The 26,163-nt window shown below is 41.7% G+C and overlaps 1 protein-coding gene across 4 annotated transcripts in view; it reads left to right on the top strand.

Annotated features, from left to right (window-relative positions):
- The window catches only part of TBC1D8 (TBC1 domain family member 8), a 438,780-nt gene that overhangs the window by 71,746 nt on the left and 340,871 nt on the right, over positions 1–26,163 (top strand). For 2 of the 4 annotated variants that reach the window (XM_029604799.1, XM_029604800.1), the window contains one exon: positions 3,861–4,016. In XM_029604799.1, the coding sequence (XP_029460659.1) occupies positions 3,861–4,016 (156 nt within the window). The remainder of the gene's footprint in view (positions 1–3,860; positions 4,017–26,163) is intronic. The other 2 variants (XM_029604801.1, XM_029604802.1) reach the window with 1 other exon arrangement.

Here is a 26,163-nt window from a genome sequence, read left to right as displayed (position 1 = left end):
CAGTCGCTCAGCAGCGCATGGTTCAGAGGGAGGTATCATCAAAGGATACTAATAATACATTATCATTAAGGCATCCCGACAGTGAGGTTCCAATGATAAGAAAAGTAGTCCAAGTGCCTGTAACTTAAAAACTCACCTGAGCTAAATAATTTTAACTTATCCCTATCAATTATAAAGCAGACTGAAAATACAAACAAAAAAAACAAACTTTGAAATGTTTGTATGCTAATGCCAGAAGTCTAAGAAGTAAGATGGGAGAATTAGCAAATTAGCAGTGAATGATGACATAGACTTAATTGGCATCTCAGAGACAAAGTGGAAGGAGGATAATCAATGGGACAGTGCTATACCGGGGTATAAATTATATCGCAATGACAGAGAGGAGCACCCGGGAGGCGGTGTGGAGCTTTATGTCCGGGATGGCATAGAGTCCAACAGGATAAACATCCTCTATGAGACTAAATGCACAATCGAATCTTTATGGGTAGAAATCCCTTGTGTTTGGGGAAGACTCTAGTGATAGGAGTATAATACCGTCCACCTGGTCAAGATGATGAGATGGACAGTGAAATGCTAAGAGAAATTAGGGACTCTAACCAAATTGGTATTGCGATAATAATGGGAGATTTCAGTTACCCCAATATTGACTGGGTAAATGTATCATCGGGACATGCTAGAGAGATAAAGTTCCTGGATGGAATAAATGACAGTTTTATGGAGAAATGTGTTCAGGAACCGACGAGAGAGGGAGCAATTTTAGATCTAATTTTCAGTGGAGCCACAGGATTTGGTGAGAGAGGTAACGGTGGTAGGGCCGCTTGGCAATAGTGATCATAATATGATCAAATTTGAATTAATGACTGGAAGGGGGACAATAAGCAAATCCACAGCTTTCGTCCTAAACTTTCAAAAAGGAAACTTTGATAAAATGAGAAAAATAGAAAAAAACTGAAAGGTGCAGCTACAAAGGTTAAAAGTGTTCAACAGGCATGGACATTGTTTAAAAATACCATCCTAGAAGCAAAGTTCAGATGTATTCCAAAGATTAAGAAAGCTGGAAAGAAGGCAAAACGATTACCGGCATGGTTAAAAGATGAAGTGAAAGAAGCTATTTTAGCCAAAAGATCTTCATTCAAATATTGGAAGAAGGATCCAACAGAAGAAAATAGGATAATGCTTACGTGTTGGCAAGTTAAATGTAAGACATTGATAAGTCAGGCTAAGAGAGAATTTGAAAAGAAGTTGGCTGTAGAGGCAAAAACTCACAGTAAAAACTTTAAAAAATATATCCGAAGCAGAAATCCTGTGAGGGAGTCAGTTGGACTGTTAGATGATCGAGGGGTTAAAGGGGCAATTAGAGAAGATTTGTTATTTGTACAGTTTTTCTATACCGTTGTACAGTAAAGTTCCATCGCTATGGTTTACAAAAAGTAATCATAAATTATTACATAGGCTTGAACCCTGAAGGGAGTGAAGCACTTAACTGGCAACAATCAAAAAGAAGAGGTACATGAGTGTGGGGGCCAGACATGTGCTGAGGCGAGAGAGATGAGTGTGTGGGGGACAGACTTGTGCTTGGGCTTGTTTTTTTGGAAAATAGCACTTGGAATATTATATATTTTTCATATAAATGAAAGGTTTTCATGAGATAGCTTGTGTCGTGAAACATTTTATTTATGTGTATATTTAAGGAAACATACATAAATTGTCGAAATATGTTTCGTTCGTTTAACCTTTAACCTCTGGTTTGCTAGTAGACTGAATTACCGTGTTGTGAAATTGTTTGTCTAAAAAGTGTGTCACCAACATGAAAAGTTTGGCATAAGGGGTTGTGGACGCATGTCCAACCACGGGTTAAACAGTGCGCTAGGCCGAGTGCACTGTTTTGCATCTGCCCTAATATATGTTGCCCAAGAAGGACAATATCATCCTCCCAGCCTGCCCATTTGTACCTGCTAACCGCACTGTCACAGATCTCATACATATATTTGTGTTCTGTTTTATTTTATACATCATAATTAAAAAAAAAAATTGATATAGTTTAATAAAATATATTGTATACTTACTGCTATAAAGGTGAATTTTAAAAGCCTGAGACACGCATTAATTAGGGGATGTGTGAATATGTCAGGTTTGCATGCGCTGATCATATTTTAAAAGCTGCTGAGATACACGTGTATCTCCCGGAGTATGCATATCTCAGAAGTTTTCATAAAGGGGCAGGGTATAGGCATAGTCTGGACGGGGCATGGACATTTTGGGGTGTGAACTTGAGATGTGTAATATATACTTACACAATCCGGCATGTGCCGAGGCCCTTACCACGTAACTTTACGTCTGCTATGGATGACGTGTAAGTTAAAAAAAAAATTAAAAATAAATAAAGAGAGAAATAAATGTAGATCTGCGGGGTTTTAAGGGTTTGGGGATAACTAGGGGGCTTTGGAGGACCTATCTTTTAACTGGGCGAACTGAGGATGAACAGGTAAAACTGGGAATAGCGTCGGTGCGCACCCCTTTTAAAATCCCTGAGCTTACACAGTAGAAGCGGCATTTGCACGCACATGTGTGCTTCCATTTAAAATTTGGCACATGTGTGTGCAGCCAGGCTACTTTATAACCTGCATGCCTATACGCGTGCAAGTTATAAAATAGCTGCATCCCTGGGCACAGGCCGACATGTGTGCTTGCGCACCGGTTTGAAAGTTACCCAGACCATCCTTGTTTTTTCACAATTTTTTTTAAGATTCTTCTGCAGCTCATTCTTTTCTGCTGTTCTTGTATCTATTGTACCAACTACATTCACTACACCCATATATACAATACATTACATTACATTGGAGCATTCTTAGAAATAAGTGCAGGTACTTGACATGTTATATAATATAATAATGCTTATATCATTCTCTTTTTCCCTCCTCAAACCCAAGGTGGAAGCCACCACACTCTCACTCTCTTTCTGCAAGCCAGATCTACTATTTGACTTTCCCAAGCTATACACTATCGTTCTCTTTCTCTCTCTCCAAGACCAGACTCCACTACTTCTTTCTTTTGACAAGTTTCTATCTTTGCTGCCGCTGTTGCATCTGGATTATCTCCACTTCCTTTCCCATCTGCTTAGGCTACTGCTACCTTCTAATGCTTCCAGCACAGGCCGATGTAACCTCTCTCCATTGTGCTGGTGAGGACCAGAGTTGCCTCCTGTTTCCAGCCTGTATAATCAGATTATGCTTCCCTTCAATTTGCCTGGCCAACACATATTCCTGTTTCTGGCTCTGAGGATCAATACTGCATCTTTCATCCAGTCCACATGGGCTGATGTCACTTTTCAGTCTGCGCATGCTGATATTTCCCTCCGTCTCACGCTTGCTAGGGAATTATGCAAATTAGCACAATTCACATTTTGAGCAATTATGTGCAAAATTATGTGGCTGATTAATTCACTGGGATGTACTTCATTCCTATGCCCATAGGCCTAAACTCCAGCTAGTACTGAAGCATGACTGCAGTTAGAGACCTGGTTTTGGAGAAATCATGTGCGGGTCATGTTGCTGATACTCCCTTACTGTAATAGGCAGTAATACCAGACCTAGGTTTGCTGACTATATCAGGAATCTTTTTTTTTTTTTTTTTCGTTGAGATATATTGAAGTTAAATAGAACTTAAAGGAACATTTAAGTTCTATTTAACATTTAAAATTTTAAACATTTAACATTTAAAATTTTTAAACATTTAACATTTAAAATCAGGAAATTGATTTTAAAAGTATTCCACTATGTTGGATTAAAGAGGTGTAATGATTTACATGTAATATTTCTACTTAACTAAAATGTATCCTTTTTGCTTGCTTTTGTTTTAAGGTCGTTTGGTAGGTGCCCTGGATGCTGTACTGGATTCAAATGCCCGAGTTGCTCCTTATCGAATTTTACTTCAGGTTCCTGGATCTCAGGTTTACTCTGCCATAGCGTGTGGTGAGTTATTGACTGGATCAGAAGTGTACTGGGCCATAGCCATTGGTGAGTTTTTATAAGAGAAGAGCGTTCTGAGCATGCTCGGCATCTGCATGTCCAAGAAGCTGAAGGTAACCCAAAATAGGAATTGTGTGTGCAATGGCTATTGGCTGTGCTTATTCCTTAATAACTAATAACACAAATGAATCTTCTCTATTCACACCAAGAAATACAAATTCAATAATTTGGTTGCTTTTGGAGTTTGCCCAAGTTACTTTCCTCATTAATAAAATCTAAATTTAATACTTTTCATGTAATAATGCTTTGACTTCCATTTAAAACATGGAGGCATACAGAGCTATGAAGTGTGATTAGTATCTGTGAGCAGACTCTTTTATAAAGAAAGAAAGGAAGATAAGAATTAATTGACAAACAAGTAATTGTGAAAAAGTCCACCATATTTTTTTGGCTTTCAAGACTGCTGCTGCTAACCTTGTGATCATGTTGGTTGTAGATAACTCTTAGTTTTGGTATAGCTGTAGTACTAGAATTTTAACTATTTATAATTAGTTTTAGCTTTTAGCTTCATACAAGGAAACCAATCTTGCAATATCATCGTGTCTGTATATCTGCATTTGTGCCTCCACCTACCAATAAGTTATCAACATTCATCCAATTTTGTTCAGATTTCTGCCATTTGAATGTGAATTCATTAAAATTGCTTGCGATCCTCACAAAGAGGTTTGAGGCGGATTACATAATATACTATGCATAGATAGAACATTCTGAAATTTCTGGTTCACACTTTTCATTTATCCTTGATGCCCATTGTTTCTGTTTCTTTCCTATAAGGAAACAGGTGAATTCAGTTGAAATTTCAGGAACATCAGAGTATATTGCATGTCACTGAGCATTTGGAAGCTTCCTTGTCATTGGTTAATGCTCATTATCTAACAGGGAAACTAGACCATGAAATGTTCACACATCTCCTTATGATTTTCCCTATCTGTTAACATAGGGTCAGGAATACCACATATTAACTAGTAAATCTTCAATTCAATTTGATTGCACAGCAAAGGTGACACTGCAGGTCAAGTTTTGGTTCTCATTTGGGCCAATGAGATAAGGTGCATGTGGCAGAACGCAAGGTTTTATCTGAAGTTTTGTGCGTCAACCTTAGTGCAAATGCAGCAAGGAGTTTGATATGCAAAAAATGTGCATGTTAAACTCTATATCCTACTCAATGCCCTCGCATGCAAATCCCATGCAGATGAAGGCATTAACCATTAACCCCCCAGTGTAGAGAGGTGTGCTGGCTTAACCCAGATTTTCTTAGCACTGAAAACTTTACTCCTCTTCAGAGATGAAGCAAAGTTTCTAGCATTGCTGTGCTGGCACTTTGCAAATGATTATGGGCGACCCTCTTGGCTGGGCTATGTTCTGGTGACTGCCGCTACTGCTGTTGCATTATGAATAGAAATGCAGAAATGAAATCCTTCCTTCCCAGAAGTCGTAGCTGCCCCATGAATCGCCTTTGTAAGGTGTAGTGTTCTAGGCAGCTCAGGGTGCCTGCATGAAAAGGCTTTGCCTAGGACCCTTTGAGCCCCGGGCTATGGCAGTATTCCCTATTACATCGCATTGCTGACAAGTAGCGGAGCCTCAAAAGATACTTGCATAGGTATAGGCCGCTAGCTTCCTCAGCTTAGGAGACCTGGAGGTAGTGCATGTGCATTTTGTAAGCATCTGTTATGATAAAAAGTGTTTTCCATTCATTTGAAAGCCTTAACAGATGCTCCCCCCTCTTCCCGAATTAAAAATATGCGTTCAGCCTATGCTGACTACACATTTTAACTCTGGTTTCTGCACACATTGCTGTAAATGTGCACATTTTAACTCCTGATACGTTAGCATAACAATAGCTTGCTGCATTAAGTGTTTAAAAAAAAAAAAAAAAAAAAAGAAGCATTTGCACTAGGAAACTGGGCACTGAATTTCAGCACAGTTTTACTGCTCAGCTTTTTGCATCAGCCTGATTATTTTTAAAGTACCAAATTAGCCCTGGAGTAGCACTTGGGATACTAGGAGAGAAAAATTTGAGTCACATTTACCTCCAGTTCCCAGCCCTCTCATTCTTTCTTTGTAGGATCTGTACTAGAAAGAGATCGATAGCTTTTCATTGAAAAGACCACTTTTTCATTAACTCTGTTTTGTGTTCTACCATTTCTTTTTCTTTTTTTTAAATTTATATCATTTCAAAATCTACCATCAAGAATTCCACTTAAAAATTTGCAGTACACAGTTCAAAAATGTATTCTATAAAGGAATAAGGGAAAAAAGGAATCCTCTAATTAAACTGTATGGAGCTTATAGAAGATCACAAAAATGGATCAAAGATGAACAAAAAGCCTGGAAACAAGACTGTATAAAGAGAAAATATTTAGCAGGAAATTTAGACAGCCATTTCAGACATTAACGTTTAAGCACTCTTATAAGCCCACTCAAACGTGGTAAGTCCCCTTAACCTCTCTAAACCAGATCCTAATTGCAGATTACAGCTATTTGAATTAAGAAAGGATTTCAGTTGTTACAGCTCAAAAACATAGCAAATGTTTTTGAAATTATAGAAAACATTTGCAAGGAAATTTAACAAATGTTTCTGCATGGGAAGACATCTCCTGACTTAGTGAAAGAAACTGCTTTCTTCTCTTCTGAGTAACTTAGCAGAGTTCTGGGAAGACCTGGATCCTCTGGCATAGGAAAAGAGCTTGTTTTTGGCTAAAACATAGTTATAGGATCCTGTTGTAGTCCTGTTCAAATATTTAGGACAATAATAAGGTGGCCCTCTCAGTTGCCTCTTCATTTTCTAATATTGAAATTTCTTTAAGTCAGATACAATGGAATCCCCTTCTAAACTATTTAACCAGTTCTGTATTCTCAAGGTTTCTCAGTTGTTCGGGTCCAGAAAAGAATAATCTCTCCCCCTGTAGTTGATTACACATCTACAGGGATATTTTAGCAGGAAGAATCCCCCCCTTATAAACTACTTTTTTTTAAAGTCAAGAATTTTTTCCTGCGTATCTGAGTATTCTTCTCTAAGTCTGGGAAGATCCAAACTTTCTGCCCATAAAATAATTTCCTTCTATTTCGAAAAAATAACTTTAAAATGTTGTCTTTATCAGTTATGAAGGCAAATTGAATTAAAAGAGTACCTCTATTTTTTTCTCAAGTTCTTCTTGAGATTTTTGGAGCAAATTTGATATATTAATTGATATATCTGACTGATGTTCCTTCTGCTTCTCTCTATCAGTAACTGTTATTTTTTCTTCTTTACCTTTCATCTTTAATCCTAGATAAAAAAGCCCTGACAATTACTGGATATCCTTGATCAGATATATTAAGAATTTTTGTAGCATAAGATTTAAACAATTCAATTGGACCAATATAATCAGAGATAGGAAAATTGGTTATCCTTAAATTCAATGCTCTAACATTATTCTCCAAGCTTTCAATCTTTCTTTGAAGTACTATTTCATTTTTTTATCTGTTCTTGAATATTTTCTATAGCCTTAACACGATTATCTATGTTGCTAATCTTCTTCTGTTGATCTTCTATCTTAGCTACATTTTCTTTTAAGGAGGTATTCATTTGCCTAACATCTTCCATTAAATTAACTATAAGGGAGTCTAGCTTAGCCATATAGTTCCATAATGTTTCTAGAGTTATATTGGCTGGTTTTAAATCTACGACTCTGGAAACATCCGATTTTGAGAATTTGACAACATTTATCTTAGGAATCTTAGGTGTACTTGATTCCCTAGGCCAGGGGTAGGGAACCTATGGCTCGCGAGCCAGATGTGGCTCTTTTGATGGCTGCATCTGGCTCGCAGACAAATCTTTAATAAAAAAGTAAAAATCTTAACAAAACCCCGCACCTTCCTTCCTGACGCCCCCCCAAGACCTCCAAAATTAATTTACTACAACCCCCCACCCTCCTGATGCCCCCCCCAAGACCTCCAAAATTAATTTACTACAACCCCCCACCCTCCTGACCCCCCCCCCCCAGACCTGCCAAAAGTCCCTGGAGGTCCAGTGGGGGTCCAGGAGCGGTCCGGGAACGACCTCCTGTACTTGGGCTGTCAGCTGCCAGTAGTCAAAATGGCGCCGACGGCCCTTTGCCCTTACTATGTCACTGGGGTCGACCAATGGCGGCGGTAGCCCCTGTGACATAGTGAGGGCAAAGGGTCGTCGGCTGCCAGTAATCAAAATGGTGTCGACGGCCCTTTGCCCTCACTATGTCACAGGGGCTACCGCCGTCATTGGTCGACCCCAGTGACATAGTGAGGGCAAAGGGCCGTCGGCGCCATTTTGACTACTGGCAGCCGACAGCCCAAGTCCAGGAGATTGCTCCCGGACCGCTCCTGGACCCCCGCTGGACCACCAGGGACTTTTGGCAGGTCTTGGGGGGGGGGGTCAGGAGGGTGGGGGTTGTAGTAAATTAATTTGGCAGGTCTTGGGGGGCGTCAGGAGGGTGGGGGGTTGTAGTAAATTAATTTGGTAGGTCTTGTATGGCTCTCACGGAATAACATTTTAAAATATGTGGCGTTCATGGCTCTCTCAGCCAAAAAGGTTCCCGACCCCTGCCCTAGGCTCTATTTGAGATCTTCCGCCCTCATTCGAATCTAATTCAATAGATACTTGGGAAATTTTCTCTGTTGGTACATTTCCCTTCATTTCTTTTTCTCGGTATTGCTTCTCCCCTAGTCCTTCGGAAACCCCTTGGACTATTCCTGGCCCTTCTAAATGGGGACCCCCTTTATAGCCAGGAGGAGATGGAGTGACCGGTGCCCCCAGACTTAAAGATATTTCAATGACCTGGTGAGAGGGATTCTGCTCTAAATCCTCCCCCACAGCAGTCTGTACATCGGGGGTTATTTGGGGTGATTCCAACCAATCCGAGACAGATCGCTGTCCAGGTTCCATAGAGGTAATATTAGAGATAAGGCGCAACTTTGCCTTTCTCTTAGTATGTGGCATATTATAATTGCAATTAATTAGGACCTAAACACTACAATGCCTCAGATGGTTTCTCTTGTATCACAATTTTTGCTATAACGATTCTCTGGGAGAAGGAAATTGGAACAGAGATCTCACTCCTACCTGAAAAATGACCATTAATTTCAGAATCAAATCCAGGCTAAGCCTGACACAGCCACGTGCCCCTTAGGCGTGCGCGGCTTTGGCGGCGCCGGCTGTGCGCCACAGGCACAGACGATTTTACAGTCCTTAACCACTTGACTCACCGTCAGGGCCTGGGATATCCCTCTGCTACCCCTGGAAAGAGTCTAAAGCGCAGGAAAATCAGGTCAGACAGGTCTTAACGCCAAATCCTTCTCCGGATCTTTAATAATGTTTTTGAGGTCGAATAAGAAATTTTGGGAGAATACAATACAGACCCCAGTTTACTTAGAGCCTTTATTGCAGGGTGAGAAGTAAGCCTGTGGTAAATGTGTATGACATAGTAGACGCTCATAACGAGCTTTAAGGTGTGTCTCTTGCACAAACGCTATATCTACTCTGTGCCGTTCCAGCTCCCTGTATAGCATATGGTGTTTGTATGGGGAGTTCAGGCCTTTCACATTCAAAGAAAGCAAACAAAATGTAGCCATCATGAGTACTTAAGAGATAGTAGTATCGTGAAGAATCAGGCTTTGAGGGTACTGATAGGCTCTCGGCAAGTCATCTTCCTCCCCCTCATTAAGTATTGCAACCCCTCTGCCGCGATGGTCGAGATGTAATATGATAACACACTGGAATGTAGGATCATATATCTATTTGAAGAAGAAACATCTGGGATCTCCCCATCCCCCTCCCGCCCTCACCAACCCGTGAAACTCTTAGGTCTGCAATTACCTCCATGCAGGCCACTTCCCACCATATCTTAGGAGGAAGCTCTGCCACTCTCCGGGGGAGGGTCCCCTCTCCACTCGGTGATTAAGTACAAAATTCTAGCCCTTAGAAGAAAGCCCTTACAATACAGAACAATTAAACCTATAAGTAGGTGGATACAAGCCATCCTTCGCTGGTTCCATAAGCATAGAGGTCTTTGTCAGGTAGCCAGATGTATAATGATGTTGCTTGCAGTGGTCGTTAAACACAACTAAAGAGAAGATCCATTATTTAGTAGTTACCATTCAAAAGCAAAGCATCTCTATTGCTTGTGATGAGTCAGGTACTGTCCTTGTGTGAAGATGGACTTCCAGCTTGTCTGTGCAACCTGTTGTTGCCTTTTCTGATGCGCTGCCATGTCCGGTGTGAGCTTTTGAAAGCTCGAGCTTTATCCTGTTGCGTAGCTTGCTCCATAGGGAGAAAATCATGAGGTTGCAAGATGGCTGCTGCCTCGTTGTATGAGCAAATTTTAGATGTAGCACCATCAACACTAAACATTAAGCCAAAGGGATATAGCCATCAGTATTTTATGCTCTCCTTATGCAGAAAGCTGGTGATATCCTTCAATTCTTGGCAACTCTGGAGCATCGCTTTAGACAGGTCTGCAAATATAGATATTTCCTGATCTTTCCAGGACCACTTAGAATGCTGTCGGGCTGCCTACGCAATTTTTTCCTTCACGCCGTAGTCGTGAAAACAGATGATGTCCCTCGGGTGGTTTGCTATAATTGGCCTTAATGCAGGGTGGGCTCTGTCAAGCTTCACATTAGGTGACAGTGCTTCCAAATCAGAACTTGCAGTAGAAAGTAAGTGCTTACAAAATCTTACCACTATTTCACCATAGTTCTTGTTCTCCGGCGTTTCGGCAAAGCCATGGAATCTCAAGTTGTTTCACTGGGTCCGATTTTCCAAATGGCTACGTTTTCTTTTAAGGCGGCGTTGTCTTCCTGAAGCTTAGCACAGGCGTTTTGCAGCGTTTTGCTTAACTCCTCCTGTCAGTCAAGACAGGTGTCCATTTCATCCACACGGTGTCCCATAGACGCTATTTCTTCTTTGATTTCCGCTATGCTTTCCAGCTACTCTTTTTTTTTTTTTTTTTTAATTGTTTTTTAAGCTCGCAAAACTAGTCGCGGAATTCATCTCTTGATGACATATCGGTAGTTGGGCAAATATCATCCGCAAGGCTAGGGCCTGCATTTGGCTCTTCAGGCCTATCCATGCTTCCATCTCCGCCCTCCACAACCTCTTTGCGATACGAAAATTGGCGAAAATCTACAGATTTTCGCTTAGTATTCATGCTTTTTTCTATTTTGCAATCGGTTGCTGAATTTAGCTGCAAATGACTTGTAAATGCTTAGATGCGGGCAGATGCACTGAGTGGAATGAGGAGCTCCGCAGTTAAGCTGCCTCCACCATCGGTGACATCACCTCTTCCAACTTTTTATTTTTAAATGCAGGATAAATGAGTTGTTGCACTTGGCATTTCAGGTAGCTAATATCTGAAGAACTTGGAAATAGGACTTAAAAGAATCTATATTAGTTTAAAATGTAAACATGCTATTTTACAAGCAGCTATGTACTCAATAGTGGTACTATTAAGTGATATTAAGGGATACTAACCAAACATTTTCAGTTTTCATAAAGAGTAATAGAGCTAATTGGAATGCTAAGGGTATTTTATGTGATGTTCACATGATTGATGATAGTTATGATGTTCTAGCAGAAGACCTTCCTGTTTGGGAAGCTGTAGCTTGGAAAATTCCCCTGCCAATTGGCATTATTTGTGGAAAATCTGTTAGAGAGGAAGGTGGAAAGTGTTTAGTTAAGTTTATCATCTTTGCTGTTTGAGACTTCACGCAACATCTTTTGTTTTTAAATGTTTGTAAAACTCCAGTTAGGTTTTCAAACAAACTCAGAATTGTTACTTTTTTCTTGCTCTGAGTTTTTTCTGCATTTTGTGTGATTTATTTATTTTTGCATCCGATTGAAACTACTCCAAACGTGGTATAATATAATTTTTCCCCAGGAATCACAGTAAAGCAGTAATAAACACACAAACAAAAACACATTATACAATGTACTTATCTTCTAATAGGCACAATTGACAATCCAACTGGCCATCTAACATGCCAGAGATATCACAGATCTAAAAAAAAAAAAAAAAAAAAAAAGATCCCAGAACAATTACCAAGACTCAGACAACAGATGAATCTCAACAGTTTTAGGTTTATTTCCGCAGGTGTTGCTATGTTTTTGTCTCTTATCTAAAGCAGCTTTCTTAGCTATGACTGTAAGTTTTAAATAAGTATTTGCTGAATCATGGTAGACACGATACTGAATTGATTTTCTTCTAGAATGGCATAGTGCTAATTTAGAGCCAAATGGGTTAATCCACCCCAACATTCTTGAGAAAACAAATATTCTGGAGATATTTGATAGAAAAAGAAGAAAAGTTGTCTTAGACTGATAAAAGATAGACAATATGGAAGGATGCACCATTTAACACCACCTACTCCACCCACAGGCATGCCTAGAAACTCATACATTTGTGCCTTTTATTTGTCTTAAGTAGCCTTCAGACATTTTCTCCTGTTCAAGACTGGTGCAAGTATGCTATAGTTGCTCATCTCTTAGCATTTCCTATTGAAGTGATTTTGATGCTTGTATAACTTTACTAGCAACTGTACCCTTTCACGCCCGGGTGGTGAGCCTCTTTATTGGCACATCTGCTCTTGTTTTGAGCAGAATTTTCCTAGAAATTCACTGTAAGAGTGACTCTTCCACATACACACACCCTCATACAGGCTCCCTCACTCTCTGGCGCACACACACATCCCCTCATATAGGCTCCCTCTCTGCATCCCGCGCATTCCCCCTCTTACCAACCAAGCTGTCTCTCGCACTCCCCCACACCCTCTCTCCTCTCACACATACATCCTCTCGCACCAGCATCCCCCTCCCCTCGTAGCTCCCTCTCTCTGAAACCCACACTCAAGCATCCCCCCACCCACCCTCTCTTACCTCCCATGCTCTCTCTCACACTCTTCCCACCCCCCTCTCACCATCCATGCTCTCTGTCACCCTCCCCCTCTCACACACACATTCTCTCTCACCGGCATCCCCCATGTTTTTATTGGCAATTATGCTCTTGTATAAGCATCCCCTGCACTCCCCCTCTTACCAACAAAGCTGTTTCTCACACTCCCCCACACCTCCTCTCCTTTCTCACACACACATTCTCTCTCACCAGCATCCCCCTCCCCTCATATAGGCTCCCTCTTTCTGAAACCCACAGTCAAGCATCACCCCACCCACCCTCTCTTACCTGCCATGCTCTCTGTCACCCCCCTCTCTCACACACACATTTTCTCTCACTGGCATGCAGCGACACCCATGGCGTTCGCTGCGAAGATGAAGGCCTGGTGTGCCCTTTGAGGTGAAGATGAAGGCCTGGTGCGCCGTAGATGAAGGCCCGGTGCACCATTTGCGGTATTGGGGGGGGGGTCTTCCATTTCCCCTTGAGCAGAAAATAGCTGCGGATTCCCCGGCATGCCGTGAACGGAGCTCGTCCTGCGGCACACGCTCCGTTCGCGGCGAAGATGAAGGCCCGGGCGCGCCGATTATGACACACGGGGGCCTTCCCTGTTCTCTGCGAAAGGCACCAGGCCTTCATCCTCGCCGCGAATGGAGAGTGTGCCGCGGGATGCGCTCCATTCGCGGCATGCCAGGGTCTCCTCTGCTATATTCTACCTGTTCCACGATGGTTGCTGTCCTTCGTACCTCTGGTATTTTTGAGCCTCCAAGGCGGCCAGGGAGCTGTCTGCGCCATGTATCTGCGAGCTGGGAAGCAAGCGCGAGCACTAACAGACACACTACCAAGCCCGAAATATTATAGCGCCATCTATTGGCAGGCTGTGGAACATGCGCGAGCACTGATGGACATATTACCAAGTCCGATATATTATGGATGCTTGGGAAAGTAGTAAAAAAAATATTTAATAATCATGCATGGAATTATGACTTTATAACCAAACTTTTAAAATAGATGGAAGCTTTCCTGCACATTTTGTGTTTATATGTTTGTTTAAATTTTGTGAGGTCTATATTCAAAGCATGTTCAGTGCAATTTGTCCTCATAAGCTATACTTATGTGGTTATGTAGTGGCCACTGAATTTGTGCCTACGGTCAGTGGCCACTGCTTAGCCATATAAGTTAGCTGCGTAAGTTGTAGGCGTATAGTGGGCAGATCGGGACTAACTAGCGATATTTGGACTTAGCCACATAAGTTAACTGACTTAGACTTGCCATAGAACAGGTCTGTGTTATAACTTATGCGGCTAAGCGCGAATATATATGCATATATTCAGTGACAGCCATGCTGCTGAGTATACCTTGTAACTTTGCTGGATAAATTTTATCCAGCCAAGTTGCTTAAATGGTCAGCTTTGAATATTGACCTCTGTATGTTTATTGTACCCACCTAGAATATAAGATAGTGTAGGTAATAAATGCTTTTAAATTAAAAAAAAAAAAATAAATTCTCCTTTTTTTTTAACTTAAGCTACGGTTTTCTATGCAAAAGTCTTTTTAAAAGAGCCAGTGCTACTTTATGTACTGCATATTGCAGCACTTGTTTTTTTAAAACTGCTTTGCCCTAGCCTTATGCCTGAATTACTGAATTACTCATTCAATTCCGAACATATATTCTAAATTATTTTGTTATTTAAATTGTACTCTCCTTGCTCCGTTGAAGTTATTTATTGTTCTCATTAAGTTATTTTATTTTTCCAAGTTAAATTTTCCCTGTTCTCTGTAAGACATTATTCTACATTCTGTCAATTTTATTGTTACAATGTAAACCGAATTGATTAGTAACTTTGTTGCTAGAACTTCGGTATATAAAACTGTTAAATAAATAAATAATTATCCTATACCACATTCACATCATCTCTTACCCCGATCTAAGCCTCTTTTTTTGCTTACAATAAAGTAACACTCACTTTCTAACTTACACTCTTTCTGTTACATATTCCAAATTCACATTGTACTCCATCCACGTTCTATAAATGTATGCTTTTTCACGTATACCGGTACTTCTCTCATCTTAGCTAATACATACCACGCATCCAGGACTGTAGGGAGTTCAGAAGACATAGGTACTTTTGTCATACATTAACAGACAAGAATTACTGACTACTTTTAGCACTATAGAACAATTATATATACAATCCATTATTAATCATACAAGCTAATGTAGCCATATATCATTCATTTCTCCTTCCTACAAGAAGTCAGTTTAGCAGGTACCGTAATTCACCACTTATTATTTATTTTTATTTGAATTTCTTATATACCGGCATTCGCGATGGGAGTCGCATCATGCCGGTTTACAAATAACAGGGTGTGATAAGAGGATAAATACTTAAAAAACTTAGAACATTAACATGTGATAGAAGAATAAAGTAGCAGTTACAATAAAACAGGGATAAAATGCAAACTTGGAATGTAGAGAAGGACTTGTGTCTTTTCTGCCATACACATCACTTCTGAATATATGGCACATGAGAAATATACACAATGTAACAGTTCTGTTTGTGGGGAGAAATTGTTTAAACAAAAATGGTCCTTTGTAGGCCTATCTTCTGGATTGTGAGATGGTATGTGTGTGTGCTACTTATCCAGTTGGTATTATAGCCCCCTTAATGCACAGGTTATTGCATCAAGCCTGAAAGTGTACAAAGTGACTGACATTTTACTTTCATTCCTTTCCTTTCTGTGTAATCTGAGGGTTTTCAAATTGCTGTGACTTCCTTCTTATTATGATAGTGTTTTCCCACCAGCAATGAAAGGTTTGTATTTTCTTTCTTTCTTTTTTTTTTATTATTACTTATGGAGTTAGGCTGGCTATGTGATTTAGCTTGTATTTAAATAAGGCAGTAAGGTGACTGAAGTGTGGGCTAGTGTTTTTAGCTTCTTACTTAAAATTCAAGCTGAGATCAGTCGCAGCATACTCAGTGTTATTTGTTTGCTCAACATAGGATATAATTATTTCTCTGTTGAAAACAGGATGAATCAGCCACACAAGTGGGTGACATCATCTAATGATTCTGACACAGATAGCTCTCTCAGCTCAGAAAAGCCTAGAAGGTTTTTTTTGAGTATATGCTGGACTTTCCACACAGCTACCACTTCATGTGTCCCTTCAGTCTTTAATGACCAGTTTCATCACCTGTTTCTTGCTGTTGCACCACATTTGTGTTTATTTTGTTACCATAATTGCTCTATTATTCTTTACCAGCATGTTTTCTCTGTTTTCTTCTGTTAGCTATGGGGCGGATTTTCATACTCCGTGAATAGGCCTACTTTTGTTTGCGCTCCAGGCGCAAACAAAAGTACGCTGGATTTTAGTAGATACGCGCGGAGCCACGCGTATCTGCTAAAAACCTGGATCGGCGCGCGCAAGGCTATCGATTTTTGTATAGCCGGCGCGCGCCGAGCCGCGCAGCCTACCCCCATTCCCTCCGAGGCCGCTCCGAAATCGGAGCGGCCTCGGAGGGAACTTCCTTTTGCCCTCCCCTCACCTTCCCCTCCCTTCCCCTACCTAACCCACCCACCCGGCCCTGTCTAAGCCCCCCCCTTACCTTTGTTGGGGGATTTACGCCTCCCTCTGGGAGGCGTAAATCCCCGCGCGTCAGCGGGCCTCCTGCGCGCCGGGACGCGACCTGGGGGCGGGTCCGGAGGGCGCGGCCACGCCCCCGGGCCCGCCCCCGGAACGCTCCCGACACGCCCTGAAAACGCCGCGCGGTTCGGGCCCGCCCCCGACATGCCCCCCGACACGCCCCCTCCGAAAACCCCGGGACTTACGCGAGTCCCGGGGCTCTGCGCGCGCCGGTAGGCCTATGTAAAATAGGCCTACCGGCGCGCAGGGCCCTGCTCGCCTAAATCCGCCCGGTTTTGGGCGGATTTAGGCGAGCAGGGCTCTGAAAATCCGCCCCTATGAAAGGATTGTATGTTTTTTTTCTGTTCTTCACTAATGCTTTTTGAGTTGGGCTGCATAACTGCTATTTAAATAAAGCAGCATGGTAACGGAAGTGCGGGCTGTTTTTAGTTTCTTAACTTTAGTTCAAGCTGACAATCGCATCAGTCAGAATATACACAGTTAATATATTTCCTCTGTCTAAGATAGGATATAATTATTTCTGTCTACAAGCTGGGTTGTCTTGCAGTTCTTCAGTGTTACTGTAATATAGAACGTCAGATAATATAAATACTGAATCTAAGCTTATTTAAAGAATGTCCTCTGCAGGGTTTATACAATGAAGTTAAATGAGAGCGTTAGATCATGTGAGAGAGAAAGAGACAGTGAATTTCTTAAGCTGGATGTATACTTTTTCTATTTGAAATAAATTCCTTAAATGCCTTCTGAAAATATGAGATAGTAAGTTAGAATAATGAGCAGGCACAGATAAATGGTATTTAGTTATGTGTGATTCTGAGCTTTGTGTATTTATCTTGAGGGACTACACAGAGCTCAGAGACCCTACCTGTCCTTCCAACTATCATTTCATCTAAAATATGCTGTTCACTGCCACTATCTTTGAAGTGCTGAAAAAGTGCGAAAAGCGGAATATAAATAAAAAATAAATAAATAAAATATAAAAACTAGGGGATACTCCATGAAGTTTCTAAGTAACACATTTAAAATCTGAACATTTTCACTCAGTGCATATTTAAGATCTAGAATTCATTGCTACAGTATCTAGTAAAAGCAGTTTGCATAACTGGATTTATAAAAGGTTTGGACAAGTTTCTGGAGGGAAAAGTACATAAACAACCAGATAGACTTGCAGAAAACCATTGCTTATCCTTGGGTGTAAGCAGCATGGAATCTATCTACTATATGGGATTCTGCCAGCTACTTGTGACTTGATTTGCTTCTGTTGGAAACAGGATATTAGGCTTGATGGACCCATGGTCTGACCCAGTATGGTAGTTCTTATCATTTGTGCCAATGTGGATGAGTAGCATTGGATAATAGCCAGTAGGCTAAATGATTCTCAACAATCTCTCCATAATGTCTCATATATTAGCACCTGGCTGACAGCATAGTGCCCAGGATAACATGTCTGGTTGGCAGATAGTTGCCAGTCTCTATTACCTTCTGCTGCTTGCTTCTTAGATGCAGTAGTTGAACTTGCAGCTTTGGGGTTCATAAGGTTCTGTTCTTCCTCCTCGGGATATTTTTCTTTCTTTGCTTCCTGGGTTGCATACTGATTCTTCAGCTCGAGAGCCAGTATGGTGGGTATCTAGAAGGATCTGTTGGCCTTACTGAGGATTACTGTGCAATCCTATTATTGTTGTCTCTATCTGTTTTCCTGTATTCTGATTGGCCCAATAGAGGCCAGCCTAGATCGCTGGAAACAGAATACTGGGCTTAATGGACCCTTGGTCTGACTCTGTATGACAGTTCTTATTGAAACTTTCCAGAGGAGGTATCTAATAAATTTGGGTGTTTAATCACAGAACATTTTTTAGCCTCAAAATAAATTTCCATTGCTGTAAATGGTAAAGCTGTTTGAGGAACTTAGAGTTAGAAATGTTGAATCTGATGTACTGATATGAGTAGAAACCTTTAAGAAAGATTTCCTAGAGGGTAATGATGGATTTAAAAAGAACCCCAAATGCTTGCGAAAGGAGATATCATTATTTAACTTTCTAAAGCAGATGCTGTCTGTTTAAACTGGATTGATAGATATACCAGTACACAGTTCCTCGGAGCTTAAGGATCCTAGATAAAGAAGGAATATTGTCAAAATAATTTTGTAGAAATAGATTCCAGTGTTTGACTTGAGGAATTTTGTATTAGTTACCAAAGCTAGGAAAGTTTTTTTCTTTTCGCAAGCCAAAATCACCCTCCATTATGGTATATTTCCTGTTTCATTGGTTTCTAAAATTTGATCTGTGGTGAATTTTTTTTTTTTTTTGGCACAGCAGTTTCTTCCTGTTACTTGGGCTATCAGCGCCATTAAAAATAACCTCCTGTGAGGCACTGTTACTTAGCCCATGATAGATAATATAATGATGATATGACTTGATTAGACAATACAATATTTCTTTTGTTTTATTCTTTGTTAAACAGTTGCATATTTGGTAATGTTATTGCAATGGCAGGGTTGTTTGATAAGTAAACATACAATATTGGTTGGAGGATTGAAGCAGAAGATGATATAGTACAAACATTGCTAACGGAGCAGCATTGATGAGAATTAATGGAGTTCATGTCTTTAGCAGATGTAAGTGCAAATTTATATACAGTAATACATAAAATTGTTACATCTAGTTGTCAAAGCCTGTATGGTGACATGCTGTGTGTATTTTATATATCTTATTTAAGAGGAAAGATCTGCCAACGCCGAACCTGCTGTATGGTATGCTCATGTATGCATTGTTGTCTTTGGTTTCTATAAGCCCCATAGTTAATCCAACACCCAGGCCTTTTCTCATGTTTTACCTCTAAACTTTGTAATCCAAACTACTACTATCAAAATTACTGAGGAGGCTGTTTGAATATGCAGCTACTATGTGCTTGTTTATGTTAGTAGTTTCATATAAGTTACTCCAACCTTCTTGGAAGCCTAATGTAGCCATTACACTAATGTTTTGGTTGTAACCATGGCTTCTTTGTGCAGGTTACTCCAGGCTTATTGGAAGGCTGATGCAGCTGTACTGCCACTTTCTGCACATTGATTTGTACTCTCCCTTAGTTGACCCTCTAAAATTTTTTATGACCGAGCAACTCAAGCCCCCTCCATTATGCCTTCTATTACATGTCCTTAACACTGTGCTTTCTGGTAATGCTTATTTTAACAATCTTGCTGTTGAGCTTTACATTAGAAGTTAATATGTGCTTTATTGATTCGATATGGATATTATGAGATCAGTTTCTTAAAGATTTGAGCAGGCTTTTTGTTTATGGGCACTTTTGTTTATAAAGGACTGTGATGCTTCTGTCACCCTGATGACTAAAATGGTCCTGATATAATAAAATTTCTGCATTGTAAAATAAAATATTGTCATTCTCTGGGCGATGTGAGACCTTGGGCCGCTGCTAGGTTGACGCAGTATGGGGCATGCAAACATGGACCAGGCCCTAGCAGGAGGCAGTTGACATGCCTCATTGCAAGGTCTTCTGCCTGGCTGGCCCCCCTCTCCCTTGGGTTGACTCCAGCAAGACTTCTCTGGTGAGGTGTAATGAATGAGGAGTTAACAGGACCAAGGCAGGTTGGAGTCAGGGCTGATGTATTTCAGGCAGCATCAAGAACAGGCAAGGGTTAGCTGGCAGGGAACTAGCAAGGTCGGTGTCCAGGTAGGGATTGAGGCAGGCAGAGGTAAAGCAAGATCATCATCTAGGCAGAGGTCGAAGTAGGCAAAGATCAAGCAAGGTCAGAAGATAGTCTGAGTCAGCAACAGAAGAACAGTCCGAGTAAAGGCTGACTGAAAAGCAGGAAAAGGCAAAGCAGGGCAGGAGAATCAAGGTAGGGCACAGAGCCAGGGCAGGAACTTGGCTAAGCAAGTCTGGACAAGGCACAGACATTTATTTATTTTACAGATTTCTAAACTGCTGATCTACAAATCTCAACAGAGTACATTAAAACACATACAAAAACATCTACAAACATCATAGGAGTACAAAATAAAAAATATAATTTTTTCAAAACACAGTTTATTTATTTAGGTTTTTTTTTTTTTTTTTTGTAATTTGTATTTTTATTAATACGAAATGTTATACAGAAGTTGAAACATCACTTCATAATACAGAAGATAACAGTGTTCATGATAACATATAACATATATTACTCATTGAAAAGAATATAATATTTGCATCCAATGACTTTCATAAAATCCTTCAAAGCCATAGTGTTTACAAAGAACCCGTCAGGTAAACGCCATGTCAAAAAGTGTGTAGCCTCTGGGCGATTACCGTTCAACTGTTTCACTGTGTGTCAGAGGATGAACATGTATCAACAGTATCATATTATCTATCAGCAATTTGATGTTATAAAACTGAGTGGTAAACAAAGTGATAAATAAAAAACTATGAGAACTCTAATGTAAACTTCAGAATTATTTCCCCTCAGAACCACAACCCCACCCTTACCCCCCCCCCCCAACCAGCTCTGCCTGTGATCTTTTCTGATCCTTATCACAAGGGATAATGTGGCCCTGTATGAAAACCATGGATGTGTAACTAAATCGTCATAGAAAGAAAAGAGTAGGGCTCCTCTTATATGTTATCAGTTGTACCTAAAACTACCATACTACAAAGGTAAAGCTTCCGAGCTGTCACTCCTTGAAATTCCCCTTAACATATGGTGCCCACACTTTCTGGAATTTAGGGAGCTGATCATGCCTAATCGCTGTAAGGTGACACATAAGATACACTTTATCCAATCTGTTCAGAACATCACGTAATGTTGGGGTCTCGACTTTCTTCCACCAGAGCGCTATTTCACATCTGGTAGCTAAAGCCACCTGCGTCACCAAAGCTCTCTCCCAAGTGCTACCCTCTTCTGGATCTGCCTGTAATAAACAAAGCTGGGGAGTTAGAGTAATCTGGAATTTTAAGGTATTCTGGATATAATCCTGAATGTGTGACCATGTCTGTACCACGCTAGGGCATTCCCACCACATATGAAAAAAGGTACCAGTCATTCCACACAGTCTCCAGCAATTAGCATTAGGACGCAAGGACATTCTGTGCAATCTGTCCGGTGTTAGGTACCATCTATAGAGAAGTTTATAGCCATTCTCTTTCAGAGTGGCTGAGACAGAACACCTAGATATGCGCTGGTAGCTAGTTTCCCAGGTCTTCCCGGTCATAATGCCACCCAGATCAGAGTTCCAGTGTACTAGATGCGTGTCTGTACCCCCTGTCCCCTTATTCAAAAGGGCATAAATCCTAGATACATGTCTCTTAACCCGATCAGCGTTCCCACAGAGCGTCAGAAAAAGCGGGTGCTCCTGCGAGAACAGCTGAGACAATCGATATGTGGAAAAGAGATGTGAAAGCTGCAGGTAAGTATAGTGATCTGACTGATCTAATTGGAATTGAACCTGTAAGTCAGGTTCAATTGCCCCAAAGTAGTGAGACCCTTGTGCTGCCAGCGCCTAATGAATGCTGCATCCAGCCCCGGAGGGAACAGGGGATTATGCAGGAACGATGTGCATTGGTACATTACAAGGTCACCCACGAGCTGCCTTTTCCAATACTTCCAAGTTTGCATCACCACCTGGGAGAAAGTTGTTAATCCGTCCCCTTTTGGTGAATACGGTGCCCAGACCCTAGTAGTCAAAGGAGGGGCCCGGGTTATCGCCTTCTCTATTACTATCCAGGGCTTGGTCTGGCTATGACAATGCCAGTTGACTATCACAGCTAATAGATTAGCCACATAGTACCATAATAGGTTAGGAAAATTGAGACCCCCATGTAATTTATCCTTATATAGTACTGACCTAGCCACCCGTGGAGGCCTCCTTTTCCAGACAAATCGAAATAGCTTCCGTTGCCAAAGGGTCAAAGCTTTGAGAGGGACTTTAGCAGGCAATGTCTGGAACAGATAGCAGAATTTGGGAAGAATAGTCATTTTGACTGCCGCAATGCGCCCCAGCCAGGATAGATTCATTCTATCCCATCTATCCAGGCTATATTGGATGGAATTGATAAGAGGAGTGTAGTTTAAATCAAATAGTTGCCGCAGGTCCGGGCTGATCTTAACCCCCAAGTATTTTATCCACTTTTTTGCCTTCTTAAAGGGTAAGTGAGCTGCCAACTGCAAGTAAGATGGCTCGGGCATGGAAATATTAAGCAATTCAGATTTGTCCTCATTCATCTTAAACCCGGACACCCTCCCGAACGATCCAATTTCCTGTGCCAAAGCAAATAATGAGGTGTCAGGGTTAGTGACAGTAAAAAGGAGATCATCCGCAAAAAGAGATACTTTGTATTCAGACCCTCCCACTGATATGCCTGTAATGTTCTGCGAACGTCGAATAGTCTCGGCCAGGGGTTCCAATGTCAAGGCAAACAGCAGGGGAGACAGGGGGCAACCCTGCCTAGTACCCCGCCGGACTTCAAAGGGAGGGGAGTATGCTCCATTAATCTTAATGCGGGCCTGGGGATTGTCATATAGTTTAGATACCCATGACTGGAAGTTCGTTCCCAACCCCATTTTGTTCATTACTTGAAATAGATATGGCCAGTGTACCCTATCGAAAGCCTTCTCGGCATCTATGGATAAGAGGGTGGCAGGGACATCATGGTTCTGCACATGTTCAATCAATTCTACAACCCGGCGCACATTATCGGAAGCCAGCCTCCCGGGAATAAACCCTGAATGATCCGGAGCTACCAGTAGGTGGGCCACACTCCCCAGTCGTCTGGCGAGGATTTTTGCCAGAATCTTGAGGTCTATATTAATAAGTGATATCGGCCTGTAGGAGCCACACAAAGTGTGGTCCCTCCCAGGTTTAGCCAGGATAGTAATGCCCGCGGTGTTGGCTTGTTGAGAAATTCTGCCTGTATCTTTTAAATCATTAAACATGTTTATAAGGGGTGTCACAAGTAAGGGCCCGAATACCTTGTAAAACTTCCCAGAGTACCCATCCAAGCCGGGGGATTTACCCAGTTTGAGCTCTTTAATAACCTGTAGAACTTCTATGTGCGTCACCTCCCTGTCTAGCCTCTGTCGGTCCGTCTCATCCAAAACTGGTAGGGTAACACTCTCCAGGTATTTAGATATCTCCGGAGCCGTTATTGTTGGGTCAGAGTCATAAAGTTCTTGATAAAAATGCATTAAATCTCTTTCCAATTTCCCCTTGAGAGTGGATGTATTGCCCATCTTTGTTTCGGATTTTTGTGATTTGTGTGGCTGCCTCCTTTTCTTTTAATTTTCGTGCCAGTTGTTTACCCGCCTTATTGCCATATTCAAAATGCTGTTGTCTAAGTAGTTCTAATTGGTGAGCTACCCTTCCCATCTCTAAATCATGAAGAGCTTTACGGGCCTCCCGTAGCTGCTGTGCAATGTGGGTCTCCATAGTCTGTTTATGACGGAGCTCTAAATGGGCGATGGATTCGAGAAGCTGTAAGCGCTTCTTAGCACCATCCCTTTTAACATATACCACCCTTGAGATAAATAAACCTCGTAGGAATACCTTTAGGCTCTCCCAAAGGATACCTGGGGCCACCTCCCCATCATCATTTGTAGTCAGAAAGTCCCTTATGGCCTCATTGATAGTTTCAACAAAGGCCTTATCGTCTAGTAAATGTTCATTGAGGTGCCAAAATCTAGTCCCTTGGTCCCCCCCAGACCGGCGCAGCGAGACCCACACCAATGCATGGTCAGACCATGTGATATTGCCAACCTCTGCATCCAAGACATGGCTTACCAGTGCTTTATCAAGGAGAAAATAGTCAATCCTTGAGTATGATTGATGTGGATTTGAGAAAAAGGTGTAATTCCTGGCTGTGGGATTTAGTAGTCGCCAGATATCGGTGAGGCCCCTATCAGCAATCAAATGCTTAAGGGCTTGTCTCCCCGTGCGTCTCCCACCCTGACTAGAACCCGTATTGTCAAGATAAGGGTTTCTGGTGAGATTGAAGTCTCCACCAACGATTAAATGGCCCTCTGCCCAGTCACCCAATATCTTGGAGATTTTCCCAAAGAAATCTGCCTGGTTACCTGTGGGCGCATAAACATTAACCAGCGTGTATTGAGTGTTGTATAGCTTCACCTTCAGCATTATATAGCGTCCCTCCACGTCCCTTAAGATTGTACCCACCTCTGGTGTGACATGCTGGGAGAACAGGATGCCCGTCCCACAGTATTTATCCCCTTTAGGTGCCGCTGCATGATAAAAGAGAGGGAAATCCCTAGCAGCCAGCAGCTTTTCATACCGTTTGATCAGGTGTGTTTCCTGACAAAATACAATATCAACATGTAACCGTTTCATATCCTGAATAAAGGTTTTCCTTTTCATGGGCGAATTCAACCCTTTAGTATTCACAGATATTAATTTTAGACCATCCATCTATGTAAGGCATAGGGTAAAAACAGCTCTTCCACCCCCTATACGGAAAAACACTGTAGCCCACCTCCCAACCTTAACCAACTCAGGATCCTTAAATAACCCCCCTCCCCCATGTGCAGTTTTAGCCTGCCAATATCTAAAGCTCGAGCTGTTCCCACTCCACCCACCCCTTCCGTCCTGCCCCGCCCCCCAGTGCACCCACTCTCTACGTGGGCTTTGATCTTGGAGAGTGATAACATCACCGAGCAAGCTCTGTCTCACCTTCCGCTCGCTCACATGAATAGACACATACAAAACAACGGTCACCTTATCAACCTATAACTTATAAAGCAACTGAACCTGGCTTAGGCCTCTACCAATTTTTGTCCCTTGATTGTCAAAGACTCCTCTCGAGAACTCGAGTCCACAAGGAGGTACCACCACCTCTGAGTCCCGTCACCTCAGCCTGGGCCTTTGGATGCGTTAGAGTCCTCAGAATTCCTTCGTAGTCTTTTACCACCCTTGGGCACCCTTTGCCACTTTGGAAGTTCTCTCAGGTGGGGTGTCTCCAGTGCTCCTGTCTTCGCCGGTCACGGTGCATCTGTCATGAAGCCTGCCGCTCGCAGTATATCCTCGGCCTCAGCCACCTTTTGGACTTTGGAGGTGATGCCATTAATAGAAAAGCTCAGTCCAAAGGGAAACAGCCAGCGATATCGAAATTTCTGATCCCGCAGGACTTGCACCACAGCCCGGAACTCTCTCCTCTTTTGAATTGTGGTGAATGACAAATCTTGAAAAATTTCAATCCGTTGCCCATGCCATTGCAGGGAGCCCTGAGCCCCGGCAGCATTCATCACCTGCTCTTTCACCGTAAAATTATGAAAGCGTGCAATGACATCCCTGACCTGGTTGTTCCTTGGGGTCCCCAGGGATCGGTGAGCTCTGTCCAAAACAATAGATGTCTCCTCAATTGAAGCCTTCTCAGGGTGAAGCAAGGTCATACAAATGTCCTGAACTACCTTTATACAGTCAGTATTATCAGGGGTCTCTGGAATACCCCTAAATCTTAAATTAGATCTTCTCAGCCTATTTTCCATATCTTCCACTTGCCATGCTAACATGTCCTGAGTATCTTTGAGTTTCTCTTGTTCCTCACCGAGAGAGTGGCTGTATGTCTGTTGCTCCTCTAGGCCCTCCTC

This window comes from Rhinatrema bivittatum, chromosome 5 (assembly GCF_901001135.1).
Source record: "Rhinatrema bivittatum chromosome 5, aRhiBiv1.1, whole genome shotgun sequence".
Taxonomy (NCBI): domain Eukaryota; kingdom Metazoa; phylum Chordata; class Amphibia; order Gymnophiona; family Rhinatrematidae; genus Rhinatrema; species Rhinatrema bivittatum.
The sequence above is the reverse complement of the archived record's forward strand: the minus strand, read 5'-3'. Positions and strand labels throughout refer to the sequence as shown.